Source organism: Triturus cristatus, chromosome 6 (assembly GCF_964204655.1).
Source record: "Triturus cristatus chromosome 6, aTriCri1.1, whole genome shotgun sequence".
NCBI lineage: Eukaryota > Metazoa > Chordata > Amphibia > Caudata > Salamandridae > Triturus > Triturus cristatus.
Window position 1 is genome coordinate 1240289950 of NC_140589.1, and position 17979 is coordinate 1240307928.

The 17979-nt window shown below is 46.4% G+C and overlaps 1 protein-coding gene across 1 annotated transcript in view; it reads left to right on the forward strand.

Annotated features, from left to right (window-relative positions):
• Window positions 1-17979, forward strand: part of BIRC6 (baculoviral IAP repeat containing 6) — a 1973616-nt gene that overhangs the window by 201543 nt on the left and 1754094 nt on the right. The window contains exons 7-8 of the mRNA XM_085609819.1: window positions 17188-17410; window positions 17486-17646. Of these exons, the coding sequence (XP_085465945.1) occupies window positions 17188-17410; window positions 17486-17646 (384 nt within the window). The remainder of the gene's footprint in view (window positions 1-17187; window positions 17411-17485; window positions 17647-17979) is intronic.

Consider the following 17979-nt stretch of genomic DNA (forward strand, 5'->3'; position numbering starts at 1 on the left):
TTAGGCGAGCATACGGTTCAGGTCTAAATACCTTAGTTTCTATCTTCACTCTATTAGAATGCAGATGTTTTGTTACAGAACTACTACTGTCAACATTTATGTGTACATGTATGTATATCTGCCACACACCTCCCTCCTTGCAGAGGACACCACGGGAGGGTTTTAGCTGTTTATTGTAGAACAAACGGCATGACCGGTTTCGGCTTGATGCCTTCTTCAAATGCCTCGGTTCCAATAGCAAGTGCACTGGTAGGTTTCTAAAATAGGCCCCTCCTACCATGTGATGAAGGGCTCACCTGCAACCTCTTTGCTGGTAAAGTGTCTCCACAGTTCAATGTCCGGACTGCAGATCCCACAATGCAGCGTGATGGCAAATGCCCGGTTGCAGCAGTGGAACTCGTGGAAAATGCTGGGCCAAACAGCCTCGGGTTCCCAACTTTCAACCAGCCCGTTCACACTGTAGCCAAGACAGGAGACGTATGGCAAATTCCAATCGTCTCCCCAAGCAATCCTGGGCCACCCAATGACGACAGCCTCACAGTTTTCAGTGAATGGGCATGGCGGGCCTCGAGCATCCGATCCCTCGGCTCAAAACGAAACAAAGTTCCATGTTGCCCATGAACTCGAGACCACTTCACGAAAGGGTCACTCTGTTGCGCACGATGAGCTGCGCGTCACATATGCCACACGCCTCCCTCCTTGCAGAGGACACCAGGGGAGGTTTTAGCTGTTTATTGTAGAACAAACGGCATGACCGGTTTCGGTTTGACGCCGCCTTCAAATGCCTCAGTTCCAATAGCGAGTGCACTAGTAGGTTTCTGAAATAGGCCCCTCCTACCATGTGATGAAGGGCTCACCTGCAACCTCTTTGCTGGTAAAGTGTCTTCACAGTTCAATGTCAGGACTGCAGATCCCCCAATGCAGCATGATGGCACTCGCGGAAAATTTGTGTATATATGTGTGTACATGTATGTATGTATGTGTGTATATATATATATATATATATATATATTCACTGAAAAAACCATGGGTTTCACACACGTTATAGTTAGGAATTTGCATTTTAAAAACCTTGCAAATTCACTGAAAAAAACATAGGTTTCACAGAAGCTATAGTTAGCTGGACATTTCACTCATAAAAAACCAATGAAATTCCCCCGTTATAGTTAGTGCAGGCAACTATAACTCACACGACCGCAATCCTCTGCTGATGATGTCAAATATTACATCACTGATAACATATGTGTCTTTATGAAAAATAAATATTTGTAATATATGTATAGCTAAAGATACAGTATTAGCATCAACAGAGGATTGCGGTCGCGTGAGTTATAGTTGCCTGCACTAACTATAACGGGGGAATTTCATTGGTTTTTTATGAGTGAAATGTCCAGCTAACTATAACTTCTGTGAAACCTATGGTTTTTTCAGTGAATTTGCAAGGTTTTTAAAATGCAAATTCCTAACTATAACGTGTGTGAAACCCATGGTTTTTTCAGTGAATTTGTACGTTTTTTTAAATGCACATTTTTTTTTTGAGATTTTTGGTAAACCTATGTATAAAATAATATATGTACTATATCCTGCATTATGTAACGGTTAATTTTTTTTTTATGCATTTTTTACCGTGCGCGTACGGTAAGCTGACGCTACGCGCTCCGTACTTCATAAGTACGGTGCGCTTACGTGATACGATGCGCGTACGGTAAGCTGACGCTACGCGCTCCGTACGTCATAAGTACAGTGCGCTTACGTGATACGTACGTGACGTACGCGTACACGCACGTACGCGTACACGCATGTGCGTCGCGCGGAAGCAACGTCGCGGTTACGCAGGGGCGTGTAATGCGCGAGTGCGTCTTACGTACGCGCTCCGTAAGCGTCATGTTTGCGCATGCGTACTTGTTTACGAGCGCGTACCGTAAGCTTACGGAGCGCGCACGGTAGGTCATGTGATCCACAAAGAACACTTTTCATTGGTTGAAACTACTTTCAGTTCCAGAAACTTCCCACACCACAACCATTCTCCTCATTACTGCTTGAGATCCCCTAGGAGAAGGAGCTGAATTGACATTGAGATACAATGGCAGAGCAGCAGACCTCTTCTGACAGTGAGCCTAGCAGCACCATCATCAGACAGAGAAGGAGGAAACAAAAGGATTCTTTTGTGTGGGAGTATTTTACTTTTCCAGAGGGGCAGAAAAAGGTCAATGCTCCATTGGTCACTTGCACACTTTGTGACCGTGTTTTATCTAGAGGAGATCCAAGGAAGAAGTATTCCTTTGGAAATCACTCTATGATGAGACACATTAGGGATAAAGATCCCAGGACCTTTGCTCGACATACTGAAGAAAACTCTTCAGTAAGTCACCGGAGCCCAACCTCAGAAGCTCAGCCGAGTACATCATCGGCAGCTCAGCTGAGCCCTTCCTCTGAGGTGGGAGCATCACCTTCTTCTGCTCCTCTGGACATTAACCCTCGATTTCGGAGGGTTTCAATGAGGTGTACAATGTGTTGTGGTCTTATTGTTTTTGGGGAGACCAGTGTTTCCCTTATTAACAATAAGATAGACCAGCACGTTTGTAGACGCTCATAATATTCCCATTCTTTCTTTCCTCCATCCCTGTATTAACCCAACGGCTCTTTTAAGAGCCAACCTTACCTCACAATTTTTTTTTTTTTTTTTTAAGCTTTCCTTTTTGAATTTTTTTTTTTGCCGTGCGCGCACGGTACGCGAAGTTCGCGGAATTTCTCCGTTTACGCCGTACGCTACGCGCATTCGGCGATTTTTCGAAAAAAAAATAAATAATAATTTTTGCCCTTGGGGGTCCTTCTGGGACCCCCTGACAAAGGCTAGGGGGTCAGGAACTGTCCACCCTGCCCCCTTTTCACGTTATCCACCTTTGTTTTTCACCCCCTCAGACTGCGAGAGACAAAATGGCGGCCGACACTTCCTGGTTTCGACCGATTCGAATGTTTACTGAGATCTAACAACCAATCAGAATTGCGCTCGTGCACGGCGGCGTGCGCGTACGGTAAGCTTACGGTACGCGCTCGGAGCGCGCCTATAGATATATATATTGATTTAAATGCTATTTTCTCAGGAAATACTGAACAGAATTACACGAGACCTTCAAAAGGCACATCCCTGACCTGACGGCTACCTCTCTGCCAAATTTCAAGTAATTCTGTTCAGCCGTTCGGGCTGTAGCTCAGACTAAAGGTCCTATGGAAAAATGCATGGGGAAAACGTGTTTTGGGACCCCCCCTTTTTCTCAGCCCCCGCTTGACGAATCCCCCCGAGACTTTCAGGGTAGGAGCAGAGCGCCCCACCTATTTTGAGAATTTCGCGAGGATTCGTCAATCGGCGCCAAAGTTATTCCAAATAGAATGTTGCGGATTTCCTATGGAAACACGGTCCTAACTATAACTATCTACTGGCGACCGCCAGTAGATAATATATATATATATATATATATATATATATATATATATATATATATTCACTGAAAAAACCATAGGTTTCACACATGTTATAGTTAGCGGAAATTTTACTGATAAAAAACCAATGAAATTCCCCCGTTATAGTTAGTGCAGGCAACTATAACTCACGCGACCGCAATCCTCTGCTGATGCTAATACTGTATTTAGACACTTATTTGCCCATGTCTTCTTCCATACATTTTTAGCTATACATATATTACAAATATTTTTTTTTTCATAAAGACACATATGTCATCAGCAGAAGATTGCGGTCGCGTGAGTTATAGTTGCCTGCCCTAACTATAACGGGGGAATTTCATTGGTTTTTTATCAGTAAAATTTCCGCTAACTATAACATGTGTGAAACCTATGGTTTTTTCAGTGAATTTGCAAGGTTTTTTAAATGCTAATTCCTAACTATAACGTGTGTGAAACCTATGGTTTTTTCAGTGAATTTGTACGGTTTTTTAAATGCTAAGTTACTTTACGCCATTCGTGGCGTGCGCGCCCACTTAACGCAGTTCGTTCCGTGCGCGCACGGTGCGCTTCGCGCACCGTGCGCGCACAGTGAGCACGCGGTGCGCTTCGCGCACCGCGCGCCCACTTTACGCAGTTAGTGCCGTGCACGCACGGTGGGCACGCGGTGCGCTACGTGCACCGCGTGCCCACGTTACGCTAGATGGGCCATGTACGCACGATGCGCTTCGCGCACCGTGTGCACATGGAGGACATATGATGCACTTTGTTTTGAAAGGTAATATTTTAATTTTTTGTATATTTTATAAGCCATGCACAAATGGTGCCCTTCGGGCACCATTTGCACACGGGGTGGAGAGAGTGTGGATAATTTATTTTTTTATTATTATTTTTTTTAATATTTTAGTTTATCTCAGAGGTAATATGCCATGCACAATTGGTGCCCTTCGGGCACCAATTGCACACGGGGTGGAGAGAGTGTGGATAATTTTTTTTTTTTTTAAATTTTTTACCGTACGCGTACGGTAAGCGTAATCTGCGAAATTACCGAAAAAATTAAAATTCAGTTTTTGGCCTTGGGGGATCTTTGGGGACTCCCTCAACATGGCTATGTGTGTGGGAGCTGTCTAAACAGCCCCTTTACATGTTTTTGGGCTTTATATTTTAAAAATCACTCTCAGTGCGAGAGAGAAAATGGCGGCCGCCGCTTCCTGGTTTCGGCCGATTCGAATGTTTACTTAGATCTAAGAGCCAATCAGAATCGCGCTCGCGCACGCCACCGTACGCGTACGGTAAGCGTACCGTAAGCGCACCGTAAGCTGGCTCAGATATATATATTGATTCAAAGGCTATTTTCTCAGAATCTACTGAACAGATTTACACCAAACCTACAAAAGGCACTTCCTTGACCTGAGGACTACCTCTCTGCCAAATTTCTAGTAATTCTGTTCAGCCGTTCGGGCTGTAGCCCTGTCTAAAGGTCCTATGGAAAAATGCATGGGAAAAACGCGTTTTGGGACCCCCCTTTTATCTCGGCCCCCGCTTGACGAATCCCCCCGAGACTTTCAGGGTAGGAGCGGAGCGTAGCGCCCCACCTATTTTGAAAAATTCGCGAGGATTCGTCGACCGGCGCCAAAGTTATTCAAAATAGAATGTTGCGGATTTCCTATGGAAACGTGGTCCTAACTATAACTACCTACTGGCGACCGCCAGTAGGTAGTTATATATATATATATATATATATATATATATATATATATGTATATATATATATATGTTATGAAAATAGCACAACCTTAGTCGGTGTCTGGGGTAGATTTGTTCTGCTCCTTGTTTCCACCAGGCAGTCCCGGGCTTTCCAAAATGCAACCCATGGTCCTCCATGTAATGTACCGGTGCAGGCACTTCTGCACTCAGCATACATTCACAGCACACTCCACTGTCCAGCACCGTTGTGCCCATGTACCATGCTACTACCTGCATTTCCACATACAGCACAAGCACTCAGTCTGCGCATGCTGTTCAATACTACAGTCTCTCTGTACTGCACCAGGGTGTGTCACTTTAAACACACTCTGCCAGTGATCACACATTTGTCATGTGCAAGGTTCCACTGTGCACTTTTCGTTTCTTGTCTGTCTTGCGTGCTCACATGCATTCAGCACGTGTTTTCAGCAAGCATGCACTTCCACATCAACCTGAAGTAGGCCAAGAGCGAGTTAAACACACAGCAGTGTAATTTTAAAAAAATCAGTCTGTAGGCCTCACTCCAACGACACAAAGTGAAAAGGACCTGGTCACTACTACTGATCATTACACGTTATGCTGCCACTACAGTGCTTGTGCTGTTTAACTCCTGGTGAACGTAGTAGCCTTCCGCCACTATGAGGGCAGCGCAATGGACGCCCCTCCCCGTCCAACAAAACCTCAATCTGTTAGGCCTGTGCCGTGGCACACACAAATGATCCGTGTTTGCCTATGGTAAAAAAATAAACATTAGGGATTCAGACACCAACACAGTTTGGGCTCACAAGGCAGGGGGTACACTTCTTGACCATGCAGAGGACTTTTCCGTCCCATCATATGTCGTCCTTTCTGACACTATGCACCAGTCCAGGTTTTTACTCCAGTTGTCAATTGAAACGGCCATGTCCTGCCTGAGTATGAAATATGTCTCATTGTGCTACCACAAAGGCAAGGTTTGTGGAAGCTCGGAATATATATATATATGTATGTGTGTGTGTGTATGTGTGTGTGTTATGAAAATAGCACAACCTTAGTCGGTGGAGGTTTGCGAATGGATGACAGTTCTTTAATACTTCATTGCGAGCAGTTCATATATATGTTAAAACCTGGTATATAATAAGTTCTTGCACTTGGACGGCGGCGAGGGCGTGGTTGGTCGATCGGAGGTGGCGTTTGGGAGCGTAGAAGTTGAGGCGGTTGTTGAGGTAGCTCGGGCCTTGGTCGTGTAGGGCTTTGTGTGCGTGGGTGAGGAGACGGAAGGTGATTCTCTTGTTGACGGGGAGCCAGTGCAGGTCTCTCAGATGTCCGGAGATGTGGCTGCGTCGGGGGATGTCGAGGATGAGTCTGGCTGAGGCGTTCTGGATCCGCTGGAGTCTCTTCTGGAGCTTGGTGGTGGTTCCAGCGTAGAGGGCGTTGCCGTAGTCCAGTCGGCTGGTGACGAGTGCCTGGGTGACCGTCTTCCTGGTCTCGGTGGGGATCCACCGGAAGATCTTCCGTAGCATGCGCAGGATGTTGAAACAGGACGCGGAGACGGCGTTGACTTGTCTGGTCATGGAGAGGGAGGAGTCCAGGATGAAGCCCAGGTTGCGTGCGTGGTCTGTCGGTTTCGGTGCGGTGCCCAGGGCGGGGGGCCACCAGGAGTCGTCCCAGGCCGAGGGCGAGGAGCCCAGGATGAGGACTTCCGTCTTGTCTGAGTTCAGTTTCAGGCGGCTGGTCGTCATCCACTCGGCTACGTCTTTCATCCCTTCGTGGAGGTTGGTTCTGGCGGCGGCGGGGTCGTTGGTCAGGGAGAGGATCAGCTGGGTGTCGTCGGAGTAGGAGATGATGTTGAGGCACATCAGTCCTGGTGAGCAATTAGGTACTCGTACATCATACTCCAGGGGGAGGTGGTCTTGGTTTCCCTGGGTGACGTCCCCTCACCCGGCAGGGATACTTGCAGGCTAGGCCCGTAGTCCTGGTCACATGCTGCTGATGTCTTGCAGAGCTCCCCCTCCTCATGCAGCCCGGCTGTCTGATCGGCAGATGACAAAGTATAAGATCTCAGACTACCCTACTTATTGTTCTTTTCCATAAACACACACACACACACACACGTGATTTAGGGTCTGGACCTTTGAAGTTTTATGTTGGGGGTTCTTCTTCTTTGATATGGACATATCTCCCCTATGTCCTGCCTTCTGAAAGATGTCCATCACAGCAGGCTGCACTCCTAAGCTGATTGGAGTAGTGGAGTAGTGTGGCTCACTGGTGTGGAGTAGTGTGGCTCACTGGTTAGAGGCGGCAGACCCGGAAGCAGAGGACGGCCCGGGACCAGGGTTCAATTCCCGACGCGGCAGGGTCGTGGACCAGGGCCAGCGGACTCGATAATTTTCGCCTCGGTGTCCACTCTAACCAGGGATCACACTCGGCAACTCTGGGCATTAGCTTGCCTCATCTCCACAACGGCCCCCATTCGCCGGGGATGCCTGGTTTCACCTTGGAGATACCCAGGAGGGACCATCTCACAGTGACAGCCAGGACGGGTTCTCCAGCGGTCTACAGTGCCACGACGCCTCGGCAGCAGTGCGCTTTACAAAAACACATACATTTACATTTACATTAACCCACAACAAGATTCATGGGAGTGATAAGAGTTCTCACTTGAATGTAAGTAAGCTACAGTGATATGTGCATAAAAGGTTAATTCTGGACCCTCAGCCCTACCATTTATGATTCTCTTATCAACCCCATCTCTCTTTGATGAGATGTGTCCAGACCCTTTCCTTGTGATCTGTCACTGAATCAAAGATCCCTTTGAAATGCACAGGGAGAGCCTAACTCCCCCCTCATCCAGTGCTTGTTCCACTCAGCTTACAGGAATGCAGCAATATACAGTTTTGTCTGGGGTAGATTTGTTCTGCTCCTTGTTTCCACCAGGCAGTCCTGGGCTTTCCAAAATGGAACCCATGGTCCTCCATGTAATGTACCGGTGCAGGCACTTCTGCACTCAGCATACATTCACAGCACACTCCACTGTCCAGTACCGTTGTGCCCATGTACCATGCTACTACCTGCATTTCCACATACAGCACAAGCACTCAGTCTGCGCATGCTGTTCAATACTACAGTCTCTCTGTACTGCACCAGGGTGTGTCACTTTAAACACACTCTGCCAGTGATCACACATTTGTCATGTGCAAGGTTCCACTGTGCACTTTTCGTTTCTTGTCTGTCTTGCGTGCTCACATGCATTCAGCACGTGTTTTCAGCAAGCATGCACTTCCACATCAACCTGAAGTAGGCCAAGAGCGAGTTAAACACACAGCAGTGTAATTTAAAAAAAATCAGTCTGTAGGCCTCACTCCAACGACACAAAGTGAAAAGGACCTGGTCACTACTTCTGATCATTACACGTTATGCTGCCACTACAGTGCTTGTGCTGTTTAACTCCTGGTGAACGTAGTAGCCTTCCGCCACTATGAGGGCAGCGCAATGGATGCCCCTCCCCGTCCAACAAAACCTCAATCTGTTAGGCCTGTGCCGTGGCACACACAAATGATCCGTGTTTGCCTATGGTAAAAAAATAAACATTAGGGATTCAGACACCAACACAGTTTGGGCTCACAAGGCAGGGGGTACACTTCTTGACCATGCAGAGGACTTTTCCGTCCCATCATATGTCGTCCTTTCTGACACTATGCACCAGTCCAGGTTTTTACTCCAGTTGTCAATTGAAACGGCCATGTCCTGCCTGAGTATGAAATATGTCTCATTGTGCTACCACAAAGGCAAGGTTTGTGGAAGCTCGGAATGTCCCCCCCCCCCCCCCCCGTCCCATATTCCAGAAACCGCTATATTCGGTGGCAGCTATCCTTCCTAAAACTGAGGTAATTTATTGTATTTTAATATGATCCGACAGAACGGATCCTTCTGGTCGCATTCTCGAATAGAGTTTGTTGCAGGTGAGGAACCCAATAATTTCATATGGTTCTAAAGTAATGGACTCAGTGTAAAACTTTTAGATGGATTAGCCAAAGCCCGCCCTTATAGCAGTCTCCTTTGGGTACATAATAGCCAACTGCAATTTGTCTTTTTCATCTCCTACACATTCTTCTGTTCCCAATTCAGTTTGGGGAACAAATGTTTTGTATTTGTTAGCTCTTTTTGTGTCCTGGACACTACCTTCTATTCAAAAGTCTTGGTGAGCAGGTGATTTTCGAGGGGCGAAGTTCCAGGCAACTCCTTCCCTGACTTAAAATACTGTTGCAGAGCATGAGATAACTGAAGGTACCTGAACAATTCTGTTTTAGACATCATGTGTTCCTGAAATAACTTGGTAAATGATGGATTGCATTTGTTTGCCATATATCCAGAGTATTTTATATTTAGTTTAATTCTCATTATCTAAATCGCTGTAGACTACTAACCTCTTATTAAGGTACCTAGCCACAAGGGACCAGGGGTAGGTTGTTCAAACAACTGTGCCCCTCCCCCCTATATAACATGAGGAGGAATCCTCTACTCCTCCAGTTTTCCTAGCCCTCTTCAGTGGTTGTTCTTCGTATTACTGGAAAACCCTTTCAATTTTGAGAGTGAAACTAGATAATACCTGCCTGTATTGGGAAGGGATATGCCACCGTTATAAACCCCTTTATGTACTGCAGATAATGAAATCATTGCACTGGCAACATCCAACACAGTGTGTAAGTTCACCTATTGATATGAAGAAGCTTTTAGGGACCTAATAAGTCTTAGTCTGTAAAGCATTTAAGAATTTAGGGAGCCCAGTAATTTTGAAGAGTGCCTCTCTAGCATGACAAAATAGTGGCTGGTGCCGCCCATCCCAGCAGATCCCTCCACATAAAAATTCCCCTTTGACTGATCTAGATTACGATCCTAAAATAAGTCTTGTTAATAACATACACTCGTAAGTACACTGCTCTTTGGTGCTTGTAAAAGGAGAAGAACTGTGCATTGTCGACCCCTACACATTCCTGGGGTCCGGCATAGGCTTAATTTTGAATCCAAAATGCATCCATATACATAGAAGATTTCCAAGTTGTTAATAATTAATTAATCAGGGTCCACTTGTGCAACAAAATATCAGCTGCAGATAATAACAAGCATTGGCATAGTCAATAGGTCTCGCCTTTGGGACCTTATAAGTGTTTAGCCATGCAACACTTGATGTTGTTGCACCAAGGATATTGTGCTGGATAACTAAACAGTTATAAAGTCCCAAAGGCAAGACCTATTGTCTATGCCAATGCTTGTTGTCTTACTGTTGTAGCCCAAATTGCTACTTCACTCCAATAGTATTTCTAGGACCCCTAGGGCCAACATACACTATTGTAAGAACTCGTTCCCTAACTTAGAGGCAGACCTGTTTATTTTGCCAATTTGCTTTGGAACTATTCCATACACCCTTCCTCTTCGGAGGCTTTAGGGTTTTACTGTGAATTGGGGAGGGTCCTTATGTTATGTGGAAGGAGTTGCACTTTCTGTTCCTGATACAGCCACTTTCAAAATGATCTTGTCATGATTCAATTTCTGTGGTAGCCTGCAATGTGTTTAGTGTTACATTTCCAAAACTGGCAAAGCACAATTCGCCTGCATAAAAACATTCTGTTAATATGTGGGTCAACGACTTGTGGAAATGTTGGTGTTTTCATAAAATGTGGGATTTTGAAAAAAAAAACACAATGTGCAGAAAAAATTGAGGTTAAGTTGTACCCAGCCCCGTTTATACTATATGTAATGTTTATCAAGTGCACATTATCTGTATGTGTTCTAGCTAGCAGGTGGCTGATAAATCTTACTTTTTCACCCTTTGCATACATGCTATTTATGTAGGTTTGGACAGCTCTTCTGTCAAGGAAAACCTACATAGAGTGAGCTCTTCCAAGGGCGTTTAGCTCTCACTAAATGTCACTGACTGTTTCTTGTATCTTTCAGTCTCTTGTGCAATGCTTGCAGTCGCAGTACATGAGGTACGATTTTCATCCTCAAGTTCTGAATCGTCACACACTGAATTCCTTGGCATGGGCGCATTGGCTACAGGATACAGCATTGTTAATTTTCCAGCGCACAATTTCTTTAAAAAAACACTGCTGCAAGAACTCCAAATGCAAGCCAAGCAATTAGCTTTGCCAATGCTTATAAACCATATGTTTCTGAAGTGAGGTCTCTAAAATCTGTGAAGCAATCGGCCACGCAGGAGAGCTTGGAACTGGGTGGAAATATGGGGCTGTTTGGCAGCATTGGAGTCGGATGACCGCTGTATGCCAGCCGCAGTCAGTTCGCCTCTACAGGTCCTACTTCAGGAGGCCGGTGTATTGTTGTGGTCTAACTTGGCAGTGGAAGTAGGCTTTTCTGGAGGGTCGGATTCTTCCATGAAGTGGAGGAATTAGGGTTTCCAGTACTACATTGCAGAGTGTGAAAATGACTGTGTTGTGGTGCTGTGTGGTGGGTGGGAGGTGGGGGAATAGTTTCTCTAAGGTAAAGCAAGTGCGCGTGCACTAAATGTCCTTGCCAGTGTTGCCGAGATGGGTGTTCAGTTAGTACACGTCACATGCTCCATTCCTCGTACTTTATTCATTTCAAATCGTTGCATGGAGCAAACTTGTCTTGAGCCACTTTAATGCATACATCCGCTAGCCTTGCACCCATCGGTTTCCAAGGTGGGAGGATGGAAGTGCAGTGATCTGTAGGCTATCAGTTTCAGTCCGGCAAGACTGATTCGGAGGTCGCTAAACTCTGTAGCATTAAAGTTAGTATTAGTAGCACCGGCCATTTAAAGTGCAGAAAACTGCAAAAATGCGGTATTAGGCGCTTATAAAAAAAAAAAGTATGGATCTCCAATAATTGTGGAAATGCTGGTAGCTTTTTACCTCCTAGTAAGGAGTTCTATTCTACGTTTGAAATATAAATAATCAAACCTGTAGTAAAGATGGTAGTTTACAGAAAGATCCGTTTGACCTCTCTCCCTCTCCTTCATAACAACAGAGCTACAAACGCTATGACGGCCAATCGCCTGAATTTCACGTGTCGTCTGATCTGAATTGCATAGCAGGAGCGCGTCTTTGCATCCCCTTTGCATAATTATGCACGGCTGAAGGGGAATCTGCGGTAATACCTGAAGAGCATAGCCTATCTGAACTGGCAGTGCGCAGCATATAGTTCAGTCTGTTGTGCAGTGGCATTAAATATACATATTGTCGTAGAAGCGGATGCTTTCAGACATGTAAAATGGGGTTTTCTCTGTGGGGTGCTGCTCTCGCCGAGGCCCATCATATGCACTGAATACAATGTAGTAGCTTCATGCAGACAAACTCTGGGCTGGGAGGAGGCCAGCGAGAAACCTTATACTGCAAGTAGCAGTGCTTTTCTAGCAGCGTAGCGTTGACACTGTGAAATTGCTTATAATCGTGCATTTGTCTTGCAATTTAATTTTATTAAATTGCAATTAATATTCTGTAACCAGGGTAGTAATGGAAGTTTTAAAAGTAAGTCTTTAAAAAAACTTGGATGAATCAGCCTAGGGCGGGGGAGGGCAGAAGAGGTAACGAGCGATGACATGAAAGGGTGCCCGGAGAGAGGCGCTTAATTACCCATGACAACAAAGGAAAGCCAGCCAGCCAATGCCTGGGTAGCACTTTCGAGATCCTCTTTACTAAAAGTCGAGCAACAGCGCATGCACTGTTCTAGGCTCGACCTAAAAATCTGTTCTCCAAGCCAAGGATATCTGGATTTCCCACACTGAATTCCTTCGAGTGCCACCCTAACCTCATCTTCTACATCTGCTCTATACCTGTTGCTCCCTTCTAGCATGGGCGTCTGGGACACCTCTACAAACCTTTTCAACTTTACCACATCCTCTTTGAAACTCCTGCCATATGAGTTCTTCACAAACAATTTTGCCATTTGAGCATAACATTTCAGCTACCAGCTGAGCCACACCAATGGCTTACCTTCTGCATTTCCTTTGTCATATAATCTTCTGGCATTGTTATCCACTAGGCTCCTATGTCGTTCCCCCCCCCCCCCCCCCCCCCCCCCCCCCGCATGTGCTGGTCTGGCGAGACATTTAGTGAGTGGGGCTTTAGGAATCCGACCACAAGCTTTTGCTTGTGGCCTAAAGCTTGCGGTTATGCGTGCGTGCACGCGCACAGCCGCCATCTGCCTTTCCTATCTCTTCCTCATTTCCTCGTCATGGCTCATTACCTCTCTCGTCATGGCTTATGCAGCTCTGCCTGGCATCTCTCACGACTCTGATGTTTCTGTCCCCTCTAATTAGCCGCCTGCTGCAAAGCCCTGATCAGCTCCTAGCAGACTGCAGGCCGGGCACCCTTTCCGTAGCAGCAATCTCTGAAACGCACAAGGAGCTCCTATTGCCACAAAGGACTGTTGCCTCCAGTACCCTAAATAACTTTTAACTGGCACTAAAGCATACAATTAGGGAAGTGCCAGCTCACTGTCCACGCTCTGTCAGTAATACAGTGTTTTATAGTATGTGTACAATTTATGCTGAGCCACACAGTAACACCATAAAATGCAGAAATAAAATAATTTTCCCTCATCATTTTATTAACCTGCTTCTATTTACAGTCCATGATTATGATAGTACTTTTAATACAGCTTTAAAGCATCCTAAAGGTGCCTTCAGCACAGCTTCTTTACAGAGTAGAAAATTCTGCATGTGAACGTTTACCAGTTGTGTCCTTATGTAATGCTGGAGGACACTAGAGACCATAGAGGTGCTGGCATGCTGGCAAATAATAATAGTATTATGTCCTGCCATACTGATGTATCTGAAAGAGACACGTCAGTGATAGATTCCTTATCTTAGAATATCCGCAGGCGTCACACTGGATCCGGAAAGTTTTGCTAGCAGTACCCCTGCGCATCAGTAGGTGGCGTAGTGCGGCTCCGCGTCCATCGCTGGCGTCGTAAGCGCCGAGATGACGTCACACAGATTACTTAGGCGCCACCCATACTCGCTGACGTCAGTTCTTTCTTTTTCCGTGCCAGAAAGCGCAGATCCGGTTAGAGCACGTACCTTAGTCACTTTTTGACTACCCTTTTTGAGACTTTTGTCTCCTGTACAATTTTGGTTTCCTTGGTGCACGTAGGGATGCCTTCAGGTTGGGATAGATTAGAACAGATACAGGTGTCTCAGGTGTATGACTAGCCCAGCCACAGTCCACTGGACCTTTCACAAGCACAAATCTTGTACGCTGCAAATATGGGGAGCTCCAAACCCAAGTCCAGACCCCTCTTCCACACGTTCAGAGAGGGAGCCACCGGAGCCTTCCATGCCCGAGCGACATCCCTCTTGGCCAGCGTGAGGCCCAACAGTAGCAGGTGCCCCTTATATATGTTTCCTCCAATATCAGCCATGATGTGCAGGAATGTCAGCTTAGGGTCTGTGGGAAGATCCCAGCCCAGCACCTCGGATAGGCAGGAGAGCACCCCTCTCCAAAAACGGGATAATGAAACACAGACTGCACATTTTTTACTTTACGCTTAGATATGCTGCCTCATAATATTTAACTGCTGAAATAAAACAGGTACACAGATGTCATGACACTGGAACTATTGCCTTTTAGCTACAGACATCTACATTTCACCGTAAAAATCTAAACCTGTTCAGCCTATCCAGGTTCTCTTGCATCCATCAGAGCCAGCACAGCATCACTCAGCGCAACCACAGGATCACTCAGCACCACCACAGCTTCACTCAGCATCACCACAGCATCACTCTGGGACACAACAATATCACTCAGCACCACCACAGCATCACTCAGCACCACCACAGCATCACTCAGCACCACCACAGCATCACTCAGCACCACCACAGCATCACTCAGCACCACCACAGCATCACTCAGCACCACCACAGCATCACTCAGCACCACCACATCATCACTCAGCACCACCACATCATCACTCAGCAGCACCACATCATCACTCAGGGCCACCACAGCATCACTCAGGGCCACCACAGCATCACTCAGGGCCACCACAGCATCACTCAGGGCCACCACAGCATCACTCAGGGCCACCACAGCATCACTCAGGGCCACCACAGCATCACTCAGGGCCACCACAGCATCACTCAGGGCCACCACAGCATCACTCAGGGCCACCACAGCATCACTCAGGGCCACCACAGCATCAGTCAGCGCTACCACAGCATTTCTCGGGGCCACCACAGCATCACTCAGGGCCACCACAGCATCACTCAGGGCCACCACAGCTTCACTCAGGGCCACCACAGCTTCACTCGGCACCACCACAGCTTCACTCGGCACCACCACAGCTTCACTCGGCACCACCACAGCTTCACTCGGCACCACCACAGCTTCACTCGGCACCACCACAGCTTCACTCGGCACCACCACAGCTTCACTCGGCACCACCACAGCTTCACTCGGCACCACCACAGCTTCACTCGGCAGCACCACAGCTTCACTCGGCAGCACCACAGCTTCACTCGGCAGCACCACAGCTTCACTCGGCAGCACCACAGCTTCACTCGGCAGCACCACAGCTTCACTCGGCAGCACCACAGCTTCACTCGGCAGCACCACAGCTTCACTCGGCAGCACCACAGCTTCACTCGGCAGCACCACAGCTTCACTCGGCAGCACCACAGCTTCACTCGGCAGCGCCACAGCTTCACTCGGCAGCGCCACAGCTTCACTCGGCAGCACCACAGCTTCACTCGGCAGCACCACAGCTTCACTCGGCAGCACCACAGCTTCACTCGGCAGCACCACAGCTTCACTCGGCAGCACCACAGCTTCACTCGGCAGCACCACAGCTTCACTCGGCACCACCACAGCTTCACTCGGCACCACCACAGCATCACTCGGCACCACCACAGCATCACTCGGCACCACCACAGCATCACTCAGCACCACCACAGCATCACTCAGCACCACCACAGCATCACTCAGCACCACCACAGCATCACTCAGCACCACCACAGCATCACTCAGCACCACCACAGCATCACTCAGCACCACCACAGCATCACTCAGCACCACCACAGTATCACTCAGCACCACCACAGTATCACTCAGCACCACCACAGCATTTCTCGGGGCCAGCACAGCATCACTCAACGCCACTGCTGCATAACTCCGGGCCAGCACAGCATCACTCAACCACCGCAGCATCACTTAGTGCTTCTTACACTTTTTATTTACAACTTCTCAACATGCTGCACAGCAGCCACACTTCTCTACAGCACAGCTTAGAAACATTGGCAAAGTCAATAGCTCTACCTAAACACTTATAAGGCCCCCCAATGCATAGACAATAGGTCTTGCCTTTGGAACATTATAAGTGTTTAGTTAGCCAGCACAATATCCTTCATTAAACAACATCAAGTGTTGCATGGCTAATCACTTATAAGGTCCCAAAAGCGAGACCTATTGGCTATGCCAATGCTTGTTTAACTAGTCATCTCTGCAGTCCTGTCTTTTGTTAAACTTGCTTCACTTTCCATGCCTAACATTTTGCCTTCAGATTTTGTGATATACATGTTTCTTTCCTTTCCCTGATACCGAGGAGATTACCTGTGCTCTAGACATCACAGAGCTTAACTCTGACTGTCACAAAGTTTTCATGAAAACAAGTAACTTCCAAACTGTCCATATTTGGAGGCTCACGCCCAAGCACCAATTCTCTGCCTGTTTCCACGTTCATGTTGACATCACAAATGAGAGGTGGTCAGGTATCCGCTACGTAATATAATATGTGATACTAAATCACCTGACAAACAGATTGTTACAGGTAGCTAATGTTTTCTAAAGGCTGTACAGTAGACTGGTTGCTCAGTGGTGATGGTGATTGATTGAGCTGTGTTGGTATAGGAGTAGTTTGAGTTTGTATGTTTTTACTCCTTGTCATGTATTCTCTCATTATTGCCCATAACGTTGGGGCGCAATCTGAACTAATTGTTGTCTCATTGTCTTTCTTCCTTGGATGCATTAGGTCGGAACATGAAAGGCATTCCCCCAACTGTCCGTTTGTGAAAGGTGAACACACACAGAATGTTCCTCTTTCTGTTACTCTAGCAACGTGTCCTGCCCAGTTCCCCTGCATAGATGGCTCAGACAGAATATCTTGCTTTGGAGTAGGAAGTTGTCCTCATTTTTTAGCAGCTGCAACAAAACGAGGAAAGATCTGCATATGGGATATTTCCAAACTTATGAAGGTATTTAAATTTTTATCAAGTTAAGTGTAATTTCCATGCTAGGCCTTGTGCATAATAGTTTCCTTTTTTATGTAGGTTCACTTAAAATTTGAGATAAATGCCTATGATCCAGCAATTGTGCAACAACTACTATTGCCAGGAGAGCCAAACTCCGGAATTGAAGCAAGGAGGCCAACACTGGCATGGCTAGAAGAATCTTCAAGCTGCTCAGATATACCTAAATTGGAAGGCGACAGGTATACATTTATAAATAGTAATACCATATCTGTGTTGAGTTTCATACAGTGCTTTTGCCATTTACAAAGCTTCATTAATAATGTGTTGTGCAGGAAGATTTGTTTTTATTTAATGGAATACAGTTTATTCATTCCTCTGAACACACTTAAAATAAATCCTGACTCATTAGCACATACACATTTCATAAGATGTGCATATACAATGAATATGAGAGACTGTGCAGCAAGCAAGTTAAAAGGGTTACAATTAATTGCTCTCTGTGCTTCACTTAACTATTTTCTTATGAAACATTGCCCCTTGAGATTTTTACCAATAGACTTAGCACAAACATC